Source organism: Acanthaster planci, linkage group LG05 (assembly GCF_054643075.1).
Source record: "Acanthaster planci isolate LZ-2023a linkage group LG05, COTS_SCS, whole genome shotgun sequence".
NCBI classification, from domain to species: domain Eukaryota; kingdom Metazoa; phylum Echinodermata; class Asteroidea; order Valvatida; family Acanthasteridae; genus Acanthaster; species Acanthaster planci.
In genome coordinates this window covers 2,366,789-2,386,590 of record NC_141781.1, presented here as the reverse complement: position 1 = coordinate 2,386,590, position 19,802 = coordinate 2,366,789, and the positions used below count along the sequence as shown (strand labels likewise).

The following is a 19,802-nucleotide window of genomic DNA, read 5'->3' as shown; positions in this document are numbered from 1 at the left end:
CATGTAATACTACTCGACCACACTTACTGCTCGAATTTAGCTTTGTTCAAGGAAGATACGACACCAAGTAGCTTGAACGCGAGTCATACGCATGTGTACATGTACCAGTACACGAAACTGTGCGACTGCGGTTACTCTTATGCCCAAGTTACTATAGCAACCACTCCTTCGTGAACTCTCTGAACTACCACAGAACTCAGTGTACGTGCAGCCTGCATGTACAGTATAGTGACCATGCCGAAGAAATACAGAAAATCGCGGCGGTTGAAAGCTTCGGCTGCGGAAGATGACCTTGACCTATCCCTCGAGCCAGTCACCCTGGCCGACCACACGGACCAGCTGGAAACTCTCAGGCAGCGACTTGACCAGGCAGAGAAGCGGGCTGCGGAAGCAGAGCAACGGGTCACCGCACTGACGCAGTCGAGTGCGCCCTCTACACCCCAGTCCCAGCCGGAGAAGTCACCGAATCTGCTGAGCGACTCACTCCCCAGCGCAACCCAGTCTCACATCCACCGCCACACTTTCCCCTGTGAAAGACTCTGAGCCCCTTGAATCCTCAGTACCGGTTAATAAAATGGACAAATCCAGTAAAAACTTTGAAGTCCCTTTACCCAGGCAGGGTGAATTTAATGGAACTGGGGCATGGGAAGGTTTCATTCGACCTTTCATGGCCCTCGCAAAGGCCTGTGAATGGTCAATGGAGGAGAAGAAATTTCGTCTCATGAGCAGCCTCAAAGGCAAGGCTGCCGAGTTCATTTTTTTACAATTCGACTCCTCCATTGTCAATGACTTTGATAAACTCATTTCAGCGTTGGAAAGCCGATTCGCAGAAAGGAGAACCCAGAACGCATGGCTCACTCTACTTGAAGCCAAGAAACTGTCCCTAAAAGACAGTCTGACTGAATATGTGGCGGACATCCGCCGCCTTGTCATGCGAGGATACCCTACAGCCGATGCTGACACGAGAGAGAGTATTGCCCTACGACATTTCTTGAAGGGGCTCCCCGATCAACAAACCACCGTAGCGATCGGCATGACAAACCCCCAAACACGGGAGGAGGCCAGAACAGCCGTTGAAAACTACACCAGTCTGCGTGAAAATCTCTCCACCAGGAAAACTTCCCTTCGCGTTCACGCTGTTCAACCTGCCGAAAAGCACGAAGGAGCGGCTTCAACCACTGAGGCGACGGCAAAACAGGAGTTCGTCTCGTAGAGGCAGATGAAGCAGTTTTCTGACAACCTTGATCGCCGATTAAATGGCATAGTCAAGTTGATCCAAGGAAATGGGTCTGGCCAAAAGCCAAAAGCTGGATCCAAACCTACTGACAGAAACGATGCTAAAAGCAAATCTGACTCCACTTGCTTCAAGTGTGGTGAACCAGGCCACTTCGCAAACATGTGCCCTGAGCTGGCAGCCAAGGAGGCTGTCGCCATTCAGCCTAAGTCGGAAAACTAACTGGGACCGTGCCGTCCTGCCTGGTAACGGTCCCACCCTCTGAACATATAATCAGAATGGCCCGACAGCCATTCCGTGGCATATCTGCATTTTTGCAGGTGCGAATCAACGGTGCAGAGACCGAACTCTTAGTCGACACAGGCGCAGCAGTGACTGTAGTTTCGTCAGAACTTTTCAACAGAATTCCTGACGAAAAGCGACCTGATCTTCAGCCCCCTCGCGAGCCCTTGAAACTACAGACTCCGAACAATGAACATATTGCCATCCAAGGCGTGGCCACAATCGACTTGGCCATTGGACAGCAATGTTTCCAGTGGGACGCTTATGTTGCTCCCATTGGAGACGAAGGAATTCTCGGCTATGATTTCCTTTATTTCTATGACTGCGTGTTAGAAGCACGAGGCGGCATACGAATTGCCGGTAACTGGTTCAAGTGGACGATCAAAGGCACTCCTCCATGTGCCGTGAAGATCGCACTGAAAGAGACCACCGTCATTCCCGCATGCAGTGAGTGGATAGCGGAAGGTGTCGCCGACGATCAAAAACTTGGCACAAACTTTGCAGTTGTAGAACCGGCACCAAGCGAAAGTCGAACGCAATGTCTCGTGGTCGGCAGTTCCCTGTTGACCCCAGCCGCAAAGATATCGGCATACCTGTCAGACTCATGCACACGTCACCCGAGGACGTTGAGCTCCAAGCGGGTACGGCGCTTGGATACCTGCATGAGATTGATGAGATAGAACTCATAGCCGAGCATGAGAACAACGAGGAGGATTACGCTTTCCGCGTGATGCGTGCGTGTAGAGTCCGTGCACACCAGCCTACACTTGCAGTCCACTTACACGTCCCTGTCGCTCCTGACTCTCCTGCATCTTCTAGTCAAGGGTCGGGAGATCTTAATTCTCTGTATGACCGGAGCTGCGAGAATTTGCCCCCTCAGCAGCAGAAGACATTGCGCGAACTGTTATCCAAACACGAAAACAGCTTTGCCAAGTCCCCGGAGGACTTGGGCAGAACATCAGTAGTGCAACACGCTATTGACACCGGCGATGCTCGCCCCATACGCCAGCCTCCCCGCCGTCCTCCCAAGGCATTTCAGGGCGAGGAGGAGAAAGTTCTCGAGAGTCAGCTCAAGGCAGGTGTCATCAGAGAGTCGACATCCCCTTGGGCATCGCCAATGGTCTTCGTGCAGAAAAATTAAGGACGGTACAACCCGCCTGTGTGTCGACTATCGCAAATTGAACAATGTGACGCGTCGTGATGCGTACCCCTTACCCCGTGTTGATGACTGTCTAGATTGCCTCAGCGGGGCTAAAATCTTCAGCACGCTCGATTTGCAGTCCGGATACTGGCAAATTGAGGTGAAAGAGGCAGATCGTCCGAAAACAGCGTTTGTGACCCGGACTGGCCTGTATGAATACGTAACAATGCCATTTGGACTTTGTAACGCGCCCAGCACGTTTGAGCGCTGCATGGAGCTTGTACTGAAAGGCCTGCAGTGGAAAACGCTTCTGATATATCTGGACGACATCATCATTCTATCCTCCACATTCCAAGAACACATACAACGACTTGATGAAGTTTTGTTGCGACTTGGCAGGGCTGGACTCAAACTCAAGCCAAGTAAGTGTGAGCTATTCCGTGAGGAAGTTCTCTTTCTTAGCCACATCATCACCCAAGATGGTGTGAAGCCGGACTCCAGCAAGGTTTCTGCGGTCCAGAACTGGCCACTACCGAAAACATCACAGACGTCCGCTCTTTTCTTAGACTGTGCTCATACTATCGTCGGTTTATCGCCAAGTTTGCCACGATAGCAAGCCCCTTAAACCGTCTGTTAGAGGCCGGACAGACGTTTAAAAGGACCCCTGACTGTCAGACGGCTTTTGACTCTTTAAAGGCCGCATTGACCTGTGATGAAATAATGTCTTATCCCAACAACGATGGACTTTTCATCATCGACACCGATGCCTCTGATACCGGCATCGGGGCAACCCTGTCACAACTTCAGTGGTGTGACCAGACGCAACGAGAAGAAGAAAGACCGATAGCATATGCTAGCCGATCCCTGACGAAAACACAACGGCGATACTGTACTACCAGAAGAGAACTACTCGCCATTATGACTTTTGTTCAGTACTTCAGGCACTATTTGCTTGGAAGACAGTTCCTGATCCGGACTGATCACAGTGCTCTGAGGTGGATAATGTCCTTCAGGGACCCAGTGGACCAAATGGCGCGATGGCTGGAGATCCTGGCCCAGTTTGACTTTAAGATCGAACATCGTGCGGGGAAGAAGCATGGCAACGCAGATGCCCTCTCTAGGGTGCCGTGCGACCCCGACGATTGCCCGTGCTATGACGGGACATCAATCCTCGCTGATCTGCCGTGTGGTGGTTGCGACAAGTGTGTCGCAAAAAGTGAGTTGTGGTCCGATTTTCATAAAGTCGACGACGTGATCCCCCTATCAACCAGAAAAGTGTACACTACTTCTGCTGAGGTTCCACCTCCTCTGAGTACCCTTACTCATAACTCACACGAGTCACCATCGAATGACGTAACCCCCAAATCAGCCACACCCGTGTCCCTTGTGACAGTCCTCGTGCTGATGGCAACAGTGGTAACACTCCTACTCGGCCGTGTTCGCAACCTAGGTGAAATTATTTGACGCTCGTGCAATATGTTCACCGGCGACTGCAAGGAAAGAGTTCTTGACAGCCGTTTTGTAAACACAGCCTCAACTGGAGAAACTCCCGGGCAAGCCAATATGCCCACCACCATTCGGGTTGTACGGCCCTCGAACCGAACTAAACCTGCTACTGAATCCTCTAATCCACATGGCAAAGAGTTGAACTGTAACGTGCCCTGCATCCCCAACACGGATGCCAATGCCGGTTTAGGTGCCGGGGAGCAACTTACAGAACAGTTAAATCCAACTGGACAGCAAGACGACAAAGATGACGAGGTCACGAGCGCTCATGCCCCTTTGAGCTCCCCTGTCGGTCCCCGCGCCGGAAGGGCTACATCTTGGGTCTGCGGCTACACCACAGAGGAAATTGCTGCACTTCAAAGAGCAGATCCCAAAGGCCGAGCAAAGACAGAATTGCAAGCAAGAGTCCAGCCACTAGAAACCTCTGGTTGTTATGGCAACAACTTGTGCTCAAAGACGGCGTCCTGTGCAAACGATGGGTGACATCTGATAAAACCCAGTCGTATCTACAACTGGTTGTTCCACAGGAACTGCAGAATGCTCTTCTCAAAGCAACACACAATGCCGTCACATCTGCTCATCTTGGAATCAAGAAGACTGTAGCTAAGACAAAACGCCAGTTTTACTGGTATAAGTTGAAGGAGTCAGTGCGCGAGTGGATCCGAAAATGTGCTACATGTGGCGCTCGCAAGCGGTCACACCTCACCCCGCGAGCTCCCCTTGAAGACTACCGAGTAGGTGCGCCAATGGACAGACTTGTCACCGATATCTTGGGCCCTCTCCCTGAAACCGTCAGAGGGAACAAGTATATTCTCCTTGTCGGTGACCAGTTCACTAAATGGATGGAGGCATACCCCATACCAGATCAAACAGCAGAGACAGCTGCTCATCGTTTGGTCTACGATTTCATCTCCAGATTTGGTGCCCCACTCGATATCCATTCTGATCAAGGGCGAACTTATGAATCCAAATTGTTTCAGCAAGTCTGCAAACTTCTCGAGATCCACAAAACGAGAACTTCCCCCTATCATCCCTCATCAAATGGCCAAGCTGAACGTTTTAATCAAGTGCTACTTGACATGATTTCAGCCTACGTTGACGATGACCAACGCAATTGGGATGTTCACCTCCCTCTCCTGACTTCAGCTTACTGAGGCAAACAGCATGAAACGACCGGATACACCCCAAACATGCTCGTGTTCGGTCGAGAAACCCATACTGCAATCAACTTGGTGCTCGGTGGGCCAACCAACAATGAAGCACCACGAGACCAATGCGACTATGTCATCTCATTGAAACATCGAATGGAGAAAATTCATCGCCTAGTTCGTGAACATTTGGACAAGTCAGCAAGCGCCAGAAAAAGGACCATGATCCGCGTGTTGCCCAACAAAACTACCGAGTTGGTGATTTTGTGTACATGCGCGACAGTACAAAAACCCCGGGATTGTCGCCAAAACTCAAACACGCAAAGTGGAAAGGACCTTGCATTGTTCCACGAACACTTAGTGATCTCCTTTTTGAGATCAGACTTAAGCAACGCGGAAAAGCCAAAGTCATTCACCATGATCGGCTGAAGCGGTATTACAGCGATGATGACATCCCCAAATGGATGAGAGACCTGCAAAAGACTTTGCTCAAAAACTGTGACCTATGCGAGCAACCTGACAGTCTCTTTTTGAACAAGAACTCTATTTCCTTCGTTTACAACGAGGACGTTAGGATGGAAAGCTTGCGGTAAACATCATGCAATATCTCTTTTTTGAGTCTGTGTGGTTCTGATAAGAACAGGAGAGGCTCAACGTTTCGGACAGTGTGCTCTGTCCGTCGTCAGGAGACTGAAGAGTTGCCGACAGGGAGTGGGGCTTATATGCTGGTTGGAGGTACTGGAGTGTGACGGATCCTGCTGTGTAGTCAGGTGGAACGGTGAATCCTGATCCTGATCCTGATGTGGTATCATTCAGTCTCCTGACGACGGACAGAGCACACTGTCCGAAACGTTGAGCCTCTCCGGTTCTTATCAGAACCACACAGACTCAAAAAAGAGATATTGCATGATGTTTACCGCAAGCTTTCCATCTTAGTTGTCTGTCACCATGAATTTTGAAATCCCAACGAGGACGTTGTAAAAACTCGAGGGGGAATAGTGTTGCGCACCCGCAAATCGTGGAATTCCAGCGCCCCCTAGTTTTACTCGTTCTCGGTCCTTGCATTTCTCAGGGTCTCTTATTTAGCTCAGCTATGCATTATGGACATGTAGCAGAGACGCTAATTTTGTATGAAGTTATTCATGCTGTACTCTGGCGTGATCGCTTGGTCCGTCACTCCTTTATCCTTGTGTTTTCTCTGCTCGGTTTTAGCATGTCGAAATTCCCCTCCATGTGGCCGCGTGGTTGGGCGTGGTAAGGTTCCCTGAAATGCTAATGTTCAGAAACCTCAGACTTTATAACTGTCAATCATTCGCCACAGATGACCGGATAAGAACTTTCACGCACCCGGCTCTACACTTTGTACACGTGACTTCTTATTCTGTATTTTACATTGTTACACACGACACTGAGATTCTTGCACACGACTCTAGCAGGAAGTCATGTGACCCTTTGAGATAGAAGATTTTCATTGGTTAAGCTGTTCAGCGAGAGCGGAACCTAACGTAGTACGGCGGTTGGACCCTTACCGAGAGAAGTGCGATAGTAACCATTCTTATGGCGAAGAAATGTAACCATATGAATGGCCAGCTAGCTTAGCTTGGACCGATGGGAGAGCGGCACGAATTAGCCCAGGATGCTAGCGAGAGTCATAGCGGCCCGTCACCGTTACGTCCGAACCGATTGCCGGGCGAGACACCCCCGTGTCCCTCGCCACCCTTGTCCTGCTAACTAGCCCAGTCCTCCCCGTCTCTACGCTGAGCCAATGGTACACAGTGCGGCGATCTTATCATTGCGCTCAACACATTGCGGTCTGAGCGGCAGTGCGGTCGGTACATACCGGCGCTGGCCCCGTCCAGCCCATGCTGGTCACCATGGTGGTCCGGGACAGCTCCCACCATGGCCCGGCCTGATGAGTGTAGCCTAGCTGTGCGATGCTACACACACGTACCGTACCCACTCCGTCTGACTTGCATTTCCAATGGTCCTGCCAAACCGTAGTTTAGTTACACTCATATACAACTTCGCCTCTCTATAACTTTGCCTTTTGTGTGTTGTATTATGTTAAGCTACACCTTCTTCAAATCCACATTGAACTTTGATGAAGAGAAGTGAGAGCAATAAACCAACCATACAGTTTGACTGTCACCCAACCCCCTTGTTTCACGTCCACCCTTTAATAAATTGTTGACCCCAAATATCACATCCCGTAGACACTAATGAAGTCCACGCTACCATCGACTTGATATTTAGGGAACGCAACAATACTAATAACCATGTTCAAATTGATAGGATCGCCATTCATTTAAAAAACAACTGCGCAGAAACAAAAAGAAGCTTAGTGCAGAACGAAAAGTGGATTTTTCGCAGACAAAAAAAATAAATTTTACTCGCCAAAGATGAAAAAAAAGAGACTCTATTCAAACTCTGCTTAAAAATCTCAACCAGCTGAACAAAAAGGATCAAGTGCTATGCTGAGAAGTAAAGCGTGTAAAACAACAAATTCGGGGGAAAAAACCCTATTTTTTTTAAAGAGTATTTTTAGCAGAGTTTATATGCAGTGTCAAAACGATTCAGCAGACCATCAGAAGGCAGGGTTGGGCTTAGGAAAAATTAATCAATGTTACCTTGATCCTCACTGCCTATCTGCTCAAGAATCTATCTACTGGTAGCATGCTAAACCGGAGGGGGCCACATTTCTTAGTATCATGTAATGGAGGATACAAAGTAAACTGGAGCCAAACTTACCTTAGGGGCGCTTTTGCCCAGGGGCATTGTGTAGGGAAAACCGTAATATACGCGGGGAACACCACTTATTTATAGTATTTAGACCCAGGAAAAGAAGTAGTAAATTTGTCCCTATTACAGTTGCATATCAATCTCAGATAAAGCGTAAAATGCAGACCCTCATAAAACCATTATTGTATAGTCGTAAAAACTGGTTTTGCTCTCGAGAGACCAGCCTGGAGACTATTTTAAACGTGGTCTTGCGCCTCGAACACATTGGTGTTGGTCTTGGACCCCTTGTCTCGGTCTTCAGTTGATCTTGGTCTCCCACTGGATGTTTTCAGAATTTCGGACCGAGACCAGCTCGAAACCAATTTTAAAGTGCACTTTACGCCTTTCGTATCTGTAAATTTAGGCATAATTTTGTCGCTACATTTGTAGAAATGAAGTTTGCGGTTGCCTGACAAAATCGTGGTCAAATGACACGACGTGACACCGAATTCCGCGCTTTCCCCAAGAACTCGGCTGTTGCATAGTCTCGGGCAAAGATTAGGCTGTGCCACGCTTGATTTGTTTGAAACTCGGCATGCATGTAAAGACGCTCTTTATCACTGCAAATGTGAGGCTTGAACTCCCTCAAACATGATTGTTACGGTCATTTGAAGTTCAAGGCAAGCTACATATGCGTGCCAATCCACCCGCATCGAGCACTACAATTGAAAAACATATAGGCCTACATCATAGGTTGACCTGTCTGGGTAAAATTATGCTGCGCAAGAGCAGTACGTTCAGTTTTCACAAAGTTGGTGTCAAAATGACTGCCAGAGGGTAAATCTGAAAGCTCCTCAAGGCTCAGCTACTGAAAAAAATTGCACTGTGGAAATATAGCCCCCCAAAAATTGACGGAGTGTGTTTTCCGACGTCAGAGGTGAAAAACGTGCAGATGCTGAGAGAAAATGACGTTGAAATTTGTGCCTCTGTCCATTTTCAATGGGTCACTCAAGCTTGTTGCCTCAACTTGCCCTTTATGAACATGCGCGCATAAATTAAAATTAAATACTAGTAGTGAACTGGTCCATCGTGGAGCCAGCACACGCCGCCCGAACCAATATGACCCAAATGACGTGTCAGTGCGGGCGGCCCTATAGAAAAAAAGAAACGTTTGCTTGAAGTTCGCCATGAAGTTCACTCTCGACAGCTAGATCGACAATGGACAATTCTTGACAGCGGTGACCGTGCAAGATCTAAGATCTCGAATTTTTCTCGCCGTTCATGTATTTGCTATCAGGAACTTAATAATTTTGTACACTAAAATCGAATATGCTAACTGATTACGTCATGAACGATCCCTGCGGAGTTGTTTAATACCTGGATCATTTCTCTCCGTTCAAAAAATAAATCAAAAACCTGTACCGAATTGCCCCAAGTACAGGTGTTTGTTGACGTGCAGTCCCAAATTATTCTTTGCTTCACTTTAGCTTCTTGTCAACGTGGTATGGTAATTTACAAGCTTAGACAGTGAGAGCAGTCGTGTCGTCAGGTAGAAGCCCATGTGGGGATTGTGTGCGGGTATCCAGAACTACTTCCATTACGTTGTATCACATAAAATAAGTTGTGCACATTCAAAGCTGTTCTCGCCCTCACATTTTAATACAATACAAACTATAAACACTAATCCAGCAATTCAACTTTCTGGGAAAAAGCAGACGTGCTATGTGAGTGCAGAATCATTCGTATTTTCACAATATACCGGGAATGAATAGATATTGTAGAGCTTTGCAGGCTCTCTGATGTTATACAAATTCCGTTTCTTGATGCCCGTCCATTAAAAGTCAACCCTGGGCCTAGGGTTTGGAAGATTTCGACAGACAGTTCTTTTTATGGCTTTGTTGTCCATAACGTGTATAGCCGTGTCCACATTTAAACCAGTTCGGCTTGAAATCGCACACAATTCTATAACAGCGACTAGAGTTACCACTGATACTGAAGTCCTGTATAATTTCAAGCCGTAGCCAAGTTATTCAGACATACCCATAATTTTATGCACTGGTTTTCTTCCTTGCCAATGGACAAAAATATAGTCTGATATATAACATTGGCTTAAAACTGTTTGGTAAGACGAAAGTGCAGTTTTCAACCCTTTTCAAAACATCTTGAACAATTTCTCAAACTTTCATAACGAAAGTATAGTTGAAGATAACTCGCATTGTGTGGCAATGCACCTTCTTGTGAACAAAGCAAAGAACTGATGATGTGTTTTAACACATTCCCACATTAAAAAAGCAATCAATGTCCTCCAGTTTTTTAGAAACTTTAATTTCATCAATGTAAACTTTCATTAACTGATTCTAAATGTTTCCGTTAAGTCTTAGTCAGTGTAATGTCTTCATAGCTTGGCCTTTCCAATGACAATTCTTTGCATGGCGTCCTTGTCTAAGGGTGCGTAAGTCTTTTTCTCCTCATCCATGAAGAAGAGAGGGTCTGATATGACATTGGGGTCAAATCCCTCACGGGCGAGGTCTGTCTTCTTGTGCTTGAATGTCCCCGTGATCTCCATCTCTTCCATGATTCGCAGAAACTTTGGGCATGCGTAGAGCGGCAGTGACCTGACCACGTGATCGTAGAAGGCCTTAGGGTCGAGCTGATGTGTCTTTCTGAAAACGACTGCAGCCATTCCTGCTCTGCCGTCTTGACCTTCAGTTTCCATGTGGGATTAAAAAGGAAACACTTATTACTAGATTAAAATGTCCCATTAACACTTTTCCTAAACTCAAAAATGTAATTTCACAATAGTGTTTCAAAAACACAGCAAATCATGAACGAGTTTGATTGCCCTGAAAAAAAAATGCCATGCAACCATAAACGTAAAACACTACTCTACACAAAGTATCATTTTCGTTTTCTTTATTGCTGCTGATGGCCTAAAATAGACACATTGCACAGTAAAAATCCCGACACAATTCTACATCTTCTTGTCAATCATACCTGGAACCCGTACGCCATACACGTTAGCCTCTTGTACACCTGAGTACTGGTTTAACATATGAGCCACTTCTGTTGTTGCAACATTCTCGCCTTTCCATCTAATTAGTAAGAAGAAAACGTGTAAGGTAGTCAACACATTACATGTATTCTGATTGGTTGGTTGTTGATCACGTGTCATTGAACTTGATTTCTATTGCATGGTGAATGGAGTTTCATTCACGTGCAAACTGCAAGGACACCTGACCGCCGGGCATGGTTCGAGGTGCAATTCAAAAGTTACCTGAACGTGTCTCCAAGTCGGTCTTTAAAATACAGGTAACCATCCTTGTCATGTACCATCAGATCGCCAGAGTTGATGAACAAGTCGCCATTTTTCACCACATTTCGGACCAGTTTCTTTTCAGTCATTGAACTGTCGCCAAGGTATCCGTCGAAGCGCATTGCGATATCATCCCGACGGACCAACATCAGACCAGGTTGACCTGGCAAATAGAGGGTAGAAACCTAGAAGAAGAAGAAGCTCTTGGGTTTTTCACAAACAAACGTTTGTAAATGGTGGCTCAAATACATGGAAGGAAGCGACAAAGTGAAGCCAATAGAATTGACTTTCCTCGCAATGAGACTGAAAACAATAGGAGTTTTGACGCCAAAGTAACTTCATAGTAGAATTGGACATCATAACGGAGTCTGGACCCCAGGAAATTTTGCGCCTGTAAAAAGCAAGCCAATTCTGGAGAAAAAAATAGGGTTCCAGAGAGTGCAATAAAGATATTTAGAGAGCTATTTTGAACCCGATAGTGAAGGGACAGCATAATACCTGGAGACGTGAGGATGCATTTGCCGTCTTGACCACGAATCGGTTGAACTGTCTCCAACTCACACTCTACTATAACAAAGTAGTCGGTCAACGCCTGCAGAGAGAGGTACATTTCGAGTTTAAAAGCATAGCAACGGGTGTTATCCCATCAAACATCATTTTGTATACGCTGCACCATCCTTACCATCTTGTATAGACCGATTAAGTTAGTCCCACCCACTGGGCAAGTAGAAAAGTAAGTCTGCCTATCTCCCGCCCTCTTTTACGTATGGTGTTCTATAGCCGAAAAAATGGCGTTGCATCGTGCAGGCGCCCTGAAGCCAGTACACGACGCTACGACAGCTCCGTCGTGTCGTACCGTCGACCCATTGCGTGTGGTGTGCCATCGCGTCGTGCTCTCTTTGTCGCCTCATCACTGGTAGAAATAAGGGGCGCCCTAAGAGACAGAGCTGAGGGTGCAGTCCATTGCAGGATCAACTCCCTGGGTCTTTGAGCTTTCATATGAGGGTAGAAGGGCTAAAAACTACGGTTGAAAAATGGTCCTAAGTGCCTGAGAAAGTTGAGGGTTGCCACTTGAAAAATGGCTACAATCAGACTTCGGAAAAATCACTTTTAGGGGGATGATTTTGGTTTGTGGGAATAATTAAAAATGTAAATGGTTAACTCACAAGAAACTGAAAAGAAATTGAAAGATTAGGGACAGACAACAATTTATTTGTGTTTCAGAAATCTCAGGGATGTTGGTATGCATGTAAATGGGCCCTGCACAGTACTGATTTTACACTGTTTTCAATGGGGTTTGAATCAGTGGACTATACCCAAAGGTTTCATACCAATCGATACCATCACATGATACCATCTTGTAGGTGCTATGGACAAACATTATTATTACTTGGACTTGTGACATAGGCCCTCTAATGGCTGTGACAATCACTAGCCCTTTTTAGAAATACCAAGGCACGACGACACGGTACGACTGACGACGACACAAAGCGACAGCACGACACGACGGTTTGACGACACGGCCGATGGCATAACTTAAGGATGCAACAGCATGACGGAAGGACGCGACGGCCTAACCCACACGGAATAAAACCATACAAAGGCAGGCGACGATACGACGGCAAGGCACAGATCCATTTCGGATCATGCTCCCCAATCCACTTTATTTCTCAAACACTTTGAAATGGTAAGAAACATGACTATTTTGCTTTAGAGATGATATAAAGCCTGACAAATATGTTTTATGTGAACAGTAATAGTGACAGAAACAATCCATCCTGGTACTAGGAAAATCTATTATCTACACACTCTAAAAACTCCAGGGTCAGATTGACTCCAAATTGGGTCCCATTATTATAACTGGGACTTGTGACATAGGCCCTCTAAATTATGACCCAGAAAGGGTCAAATACGACCCTAAAGGTGGTCATTTTTTACCCAGAAAGGGGTCACGCCGAATGGGACTTAATTCTGGGTCAATTCGACCAGGGAGTTTTTAGAATGGACAATTTTTACTAGGTTTAGCTCACTTTCAAATGATGCAACTTGGTTAAACGCGAGACACAACTATACAAATTGCCAAACGATGCTACATGTACTAACAAGTTTGGACTTCTATTGTCTTGGAAAGGGATTCGTGACATACCAGAGTTAAGACAAAACCCACCCTGAAAATACCATGGTATCTTCCAGTGCTTCCCACTTTGCCGTCCATGTTGACGTTGAAGTATGGCAAATCAGTTGCACCGTAGAATTCAGCGATGTGGCCGATGTTGAATCGCTTTTGAAATTCTACCCATATATCAGGGCGCAGACCGTTGCCAATAGCGTAGCGGATTTTGTGAGAGTACTTGCCGTCATCCAGGCGCTATTCATATCGGGAAAAGCCAACAAGTCTTATATGAAAAAGTTTAATTTTAAATTGCCAGTGCGTCACAATGCCAAAAATCCTGAGGCAAACGTTGTGGATTGGACAGGTCAGAGTTCCGCTGCTTTGGGTCTGTGATTGCAGTCAGTCAGCGATCACATAAAGCAAAGTCTGGATATCAATCAAAGGCGGAGACGTCTTGTCACACGTGGGGGGTGATTTCTGAAAGGTCATCCTAGTGTGGAGCGGGACATGGCGCAGGGCCCAGTCCAAGAGCAAACTTCATTTAGGGGGGGGGTTAAGGGCCACCTGTTGGAGTGCAGGGGCAAAGCCGAGGGCACATAAAGTTAGTGACTTCGGGGGGGGTGATTACTCTATTATGGTAATCCCCAGGCCAAAAAGGTGTGTCGGGGATATACTCCACGGCCATGATGTCAATCATATTAATTTGGCTTAGTGCTGAGAGATTTAGCTTTTACCCTTACACCGATTTACATTATTTGCAGTGTGTTCGCGGGAAAGTTCTAGGGTTGCAAAGCAACCGTGGAAGTTCAGATAGGAGTCAAAGGCTTTAAACAGTGGTGGTTAGGAGATAAATGTTTTTCTTGCAACTAGATCAGATCAAAACTGATGAGCAATTTGTAAAAATCCAGAGACTAGAGGAATGCGGCAATCATGTAACACCCAACTTTCTGCTGATGACATAACACTGACGGCATTTTTTTACCGGTGGCTGTGCAAGGAGGTAACGACAAATCTCCCCGATGTACTGGATCACCGTGGCGCGGTATCTGCGGACATCATCCCAGAATCTCCGAACTGAGAAATTAGTCAGAGCTACGGTACACCCTTAAAGACAAATATGGAATAAAAATTTCAAAGAGGAACCCACAGTGAAGGGAAACCCACGATAACCTAACTCTATATTGATGTCAAGGGAAGACAATAGAACATAAAAAAAGAACAGAGTGATGTTACCAGGTCTTAGGCGGGGGGGGGAACAAGATGGACATTTTTGTTAAAATGACTGTCTAAGCTATTTTCGTGCGCAAGGGAATCCGCTCGCCCTGAAGGGTGGTTGCATTGTTTCCAAAATGCTGGCTCTTTGACTTCCTAAAAGTACTAACATATAACTGGGGGCTTTTGTACCCCGCCCCCTTCATTGGAGACGCCACTACTTAGAGGGCACCGATACGTCCAATTTATATCGCCAAAGCAAGTGACGTCATAGAGTGCGGGCTCCGTGGTTTTTAAGTTTACATACAAGTTAACAATGTCATGAGAATTTTACTTTGTTCAAACAGGGGACCGTTGCTGGTGATGAGTCGGATATAGGAAGACTGGCGACGTAGGTAAAGGTGAGCTACACTACTCAACAGAATTAAAGGGACAAGAGAACAGAATGTTTTTATCATAGTCTATATGGGCTACCGTTAGAACAAGAGGCATTAAAGTTATGCGACAACACCTGAATGATTTTCACATAACTTTAATGCCTCTTGTTATAACGGTATCCCATATGGACCATGACAAAAACAGTCTGTTCTCTTGTTCCTTTAATTCTTTTGAGTAGTGTATAACAATGATGGCAGTGATCAAATGCTTACTGTAATGAGTTGTGACGGCGGGACAGAGTACTATGATAACGAAAACACTGACACTGTTGATACAAATGATACGTGTGGTGATTGATACCTATTTCTATCACGACACTCACCAACTCGTATGACATTAACGAGCCCCACATTTAAGGCTGCGCTGTGGTAGAGAGGCAGTGACGTGTACATGACGTCATCCTTAGTCAATCCGAACGATTGGTGTATGAAGGAAGTCCTGACTTGGCGGTAATGCGGTACTTTAACTGGCTTGGGGAGACCTTGAGTAATACGGTATCAGACTTCAACACAAGCTTCCGGGAAGTTGTGAACGTTTTTATAAAGCAGACCATTATTTGTGGACTTAACATTTTGATCTGCTTGTGCGCATTCGGGTAAGGCAGTCGTTGAATCCACTAAACTTTGTACAAACCTAACAAGATACGTGAATGATGGCCGAACAGAATCTGGTTTGAAGCAAATCGACTATGGAAGACGTGCAATCTTGCTCAGTTAGTTAAGAATGCGTAATATGCCGTCATTTCCCATATAGGCGCATTCCTATTAACCGGCGTTATTTTCATTGCGCCCGATGTCCGTATGCTTGAAATGCAGAAAGTGTTTAACGAAAAGTGTACAAAACAAGACGTGGAAGCGGAATGGATCCAAACCGTGCCTAAAATATGGAAAGGCCCCTTCAACCTTAAAACACAGCCGATTTTTTCTGAACACGCCTCAAGAATCCAACTGTCTGGAAGGCTACACTAAGGCTTGGCGTGCTTAGAAAGACACTTATTATTAGTACATTCTGCGAAGTTTGGATTAAGCACGCTAGCGAGAACATTTGACATTTTGGCTAACCTGTCTCAGGGAAATGAGTGTTTAGCGATATAAGCCCGAAGTTCACAAACTTAGTGTCAAAATAACCACAAGGCATGACTCCGAAAGGCTTTGAGCAGGAAACATAGCACAGCAACGATACTGGATAAAATAGTTGTGGTAAACCTACCTGTTGTTCCCGAGGTGAAGATGTACATTGCGTCATCAAAGTTAGACATGCCCTCGCGTTCGCTCCGCGGTATTGGATCACTGCGCTCGTTCCATGTCCGAACACAGATCATCCCCTCAGGAATGAGCCGTTTCTCCCGGTCTCCAATGATCCATACTCGGATGCCCAGTACCTGCAGCTCATGCAAGATAGTCTCTATGGAGTCCATCAAAAGTTGATCTGAATTAGGAGAGAAGTAGGGAAAGGTTCTCATTGTGACACACACTGAGCTTCGAAGTTACCGAGCTATATTCTCCGTGTCCAAAATCTTATCCTTATACAGGGAGAGATAAGATCTTTTTTTTACAAAACACGAAAAAAGAAATTGATCCCTTGACTTGCATGAACTACCCGCCACGCCAGCGTTCCGTAAGTATGATCGTTTTCAACTTCGTTCCCAGTTACGGTTAGACTGACCTGTACATCATATACGTGTGAAACTCCATGAACCAGTATCCCCATTGGTAACATAAAACATTCAGACCTTCAACAACCCCCAAAACACGAAACGATAAAAAAATTGCATAAAAATATTTTCGCAAGTTAGTTAACAGAACCAGATCGCTCTTTACGTATCTATGTATTTGTCAACTTCATGTACATGTATTTATGACTAAGTCCAGTGTATTTTCAGCTGTCCTGCGAAGCTCTACATCCTATTTGACCGTCGACGGGCTCATGGAGCGATGACCTGTTCATTCCAGCTGATGCATACCACAGCGTAAAACACAAAAAACCTCACATCCTCATTTTGTATGTTTTTACCTAGGATGTGATATTTAATAATTATTGACCGTTGTGGTGTGGGATATGACGCTGTGAACACCAGACGGACGCATAACGCCCCGAGGCGAAGCCGAGGGCGCCATGCGTCCCTCGGGTGTTCACATTGTCATACGTCTGTCTTAAGGAATTTGTCCAAAGAAACCAGCTGAAAATTTTCAGAAAATGATGGGCCCACTGTAAAACTGTACAGTTAACGTACGTAGACGATATCATTTGCAAATGCACTGTCCCCTCCGATCCCTTTCTTTAATTGCGTAAACGTTAATGTGAAACTAGTGCGGGTACCATTGAGTACATTTATATAGTCTGGTTGGCTGTCCTCGCATTACCTAATACAATGCAGGGACGGGGACGAGTCTGTTATACGAGTGCAATGATCGAATTCCCTGGTAGCCTATGCACAAACGTATAATGGGTACCACGCAAAACTGACTGAAGGACCACTATGTTCGTTCTCGAACTTCCAAAAGCTCTTTTGTTTCGCGCGCACGTACGCGTGAGTGTGCACGTACCGTTGGAAGAATGAGATATCTCATGCATATGGTGAGTGTGACATGCGGATATGTCGCCCTATCATGTGATCACTCTGGGCCAATGAACGGACAGTATCCAAGACAATACGGACAGTATCAATAAGACAATAGAGTGAATATGTGACGCGCAGAATTAGTGCGTAAAAGGCATTAGCGCGAGAACCAGAGCATGAACAAACACGCGCGCGTAACTCCATTCGTTTGCACTTCACTTTTTGGTTCACAGTGACGTCACACTGCGGTACTCTATTGACCTTTCCCCATGAAATATGCAAATTGGACGGGCGCATGCGCGCTACTACCACTGGTTGGCAAGTGGAGCCGTCAACACTGTCGGTAGCGTAGGCGAGCTGCTAGTAACCATAACCTGGAGCGTTGACGGTCAACCAAAACCATATTACAGCCTGCTGTAACCAAATTTAACTGTATACAGCCAACGGAAAAACAAATTCTTTTTGGATTCATTTTTTTTATCAAATTCAAAAGAAAATTACTTGTGCATTTTTTGTTCCCAGCTATGATCATTCTCCATATAATTAGCAAAATTTACAAAGCAATGGGAGAATAGCTGCAGGATTGAAAAAAAGGTTCTGTATGCAGAAAAACATATCAGGAAGCAGTGTAACGAGAAATATTGTGCGCCCGTGTACAGGCGTGGTATTCTGCGTGGCCACCATGCATGCAAGGTATGACTAAAAATTTTAATCGAAAATAGGGGGTGGGTGGTTGAGTCCAAACAATTTGGGAAAAAAATGAAATTTAAAAACATTGAAAGTTTTGAATGGCCCCTAAGGATTGTCAGCATTATTGCGATTCACTTACCTTCACCACAGACAATCGCTTTCACATTACAAGCTTTGATACAATGGAGGAGTGCATCGCCTGTCAGGTGATAGTTCAGAAGAGCAATCCGCAGGCCGAGCTTGTTGAAGGCCAACCAGGAGATAATGAAACTGGGCTCGTTCATCATGAATATCCCTACAGTGTCCAAGCACATCACGGCCTTAGTTCCCTTCACAAACCGAGCCAGTTTGTTAGCCTCTTTGTCCACTTCTCCGTAAGTGTGCAGCTCGTCTTGGTACAAGATGAACACCTTCTCTGGTGTCTGCTTGGCGTGTTCCTCGAAGAAATCGACAAGTTTGACGTTCTTCTGTTGCAGCGTGGCCAGTAACTTTTGGAAACGCCGTCTTTGCCAAATGCTGGCCAGGTCCTGGAAAACCGTGGGACCGTACTTGCGGCGAAGGAAAGCCACGGTTGCCAGCGGCAGCCCCGTAAGGGTTGCCATTGCCGTCACCCCAGCCACCTTACTACCAATGGGGAGAGGCATGCTGTCTTTTCCAGTTGAAAACTGAAAGCCTCTAGCAAAAATGTCCGAATCAGATCCAGGTCTTCAGTGCTTATCGCGCCCTTAGGGGTGTGTTTGGGCCTACAGCGCAGGATTCACCAATATGTTTACACATCGGGAGATAAGTCTGTGTATATGATTACATACATCTCGCTGCAGTTTTATGTGGATAAATCTGGCTAAGTTTCCATACTCTACTCAGATGTAGCATGAAATTAAGACTGCATAAGTATAAACTCCTTGATCATCCTGGGTATGACTTCTTCCAAGATGTCAACCAGCGACCAATGGCAGTCCAAATTTCGCAGGACACTGTGTATATATGGTCAGTTCCGAGTCCAAAAACAGCAGTATACTCCGAAAATCAGAAGGTTTCCTAGTAAATTGGAGTCTATCACTGTATTAAATACATACCTATGATTTTTGTGGGAAGCACTATATCAAACTTCAATGAGGATCATTACGTAACCACGCTTTTCCGTATTGAGCATAGTGCTATCACTTGAACACGCTGAAAACAGTAATGCTGATAACTCCGATCAAAGTCCCGAAATCACACAGTGTGCTTCTGTGGTCGGCCCCAGTTTGCGTGTGGGAAGTTTACTCTTGTTAAAAAAATATAGACAGAAATCGACAGCAGTTATTGTGCAAGATCTTAGATCTTGGATTTTTCAATCTGTTCATGTACTTGCAAACGAGAAAAACTGTGTCGATTATTGATGTCAGGTCTTACAGATGCCTTTACCTGACGTGCAAAGACAGGACACAATATGTTATTCGTTAGC

The 19,802-nt window shown here is 45.8% G+C and overlaps 1 protein-coding gene across 1 annotated transcript; it reads right to left on the bottom strand.

Annotated features, from left to right (window-relative positions):
- Positions 1-9,669: 9,669 nt before the first annotated feature.
- LOC110990216 (long-chain fatty acid transport protein 6-like) lies at positions 9,670-18,999 on the bottom strand. The gene is made up of 9 exons (XM_022255096.2): positions 18,495-18,999; positions 16,315-16,533; positions 15,428-15,586; positions 14,438-14,559; positions 13,510-13,710; positions 11,841-11,934; positions 11,304-11,505; positions 11,024-11,121; positions 9,670-10,732 (listed from the first exon to the last, which is right to left on the bottom strand). Exons 1-9 carry the CDS (start codon positions 18,997-18,999, stop codon positions 10,425-10,427), a joined length of 1,908 nt encoding a protein of 635 aa, XP_022110788.2. The 3' UTR covers positions 9,670-10,424.
- Between the last annotated feature and the right edge of the window lie 803 nt (positions 19,000-19,802).

What these genes read in the sequence shown, in the direction of transcription:
- LOC110990216 (XM_022255096.2), bottom strand. Translation starts at nt 18,999, where the DNA reads ATGCCTCTCCCCATTGGTAGTAAGGTGGCTGGGGTGACGGCAATGGCA. An exon ending in AGCGATTGTCTGTGGTGAAG is followed by an intron (nt 16,534 to 18,494) that starts GTAAGTGAATCG and finishes CTCCTAATTCAG; the next exon opens with ATCAACTTTTGATGGACTCC. An exon ending in ATGCATCCTCACGTCTCCAG is followed by an intron (nt 11,506 to 11,840) that starts GTATTATGCTGT and finishes TCTATTTGCCAG; the next exon opens with GTCAACCTGGTCTGATGTTG.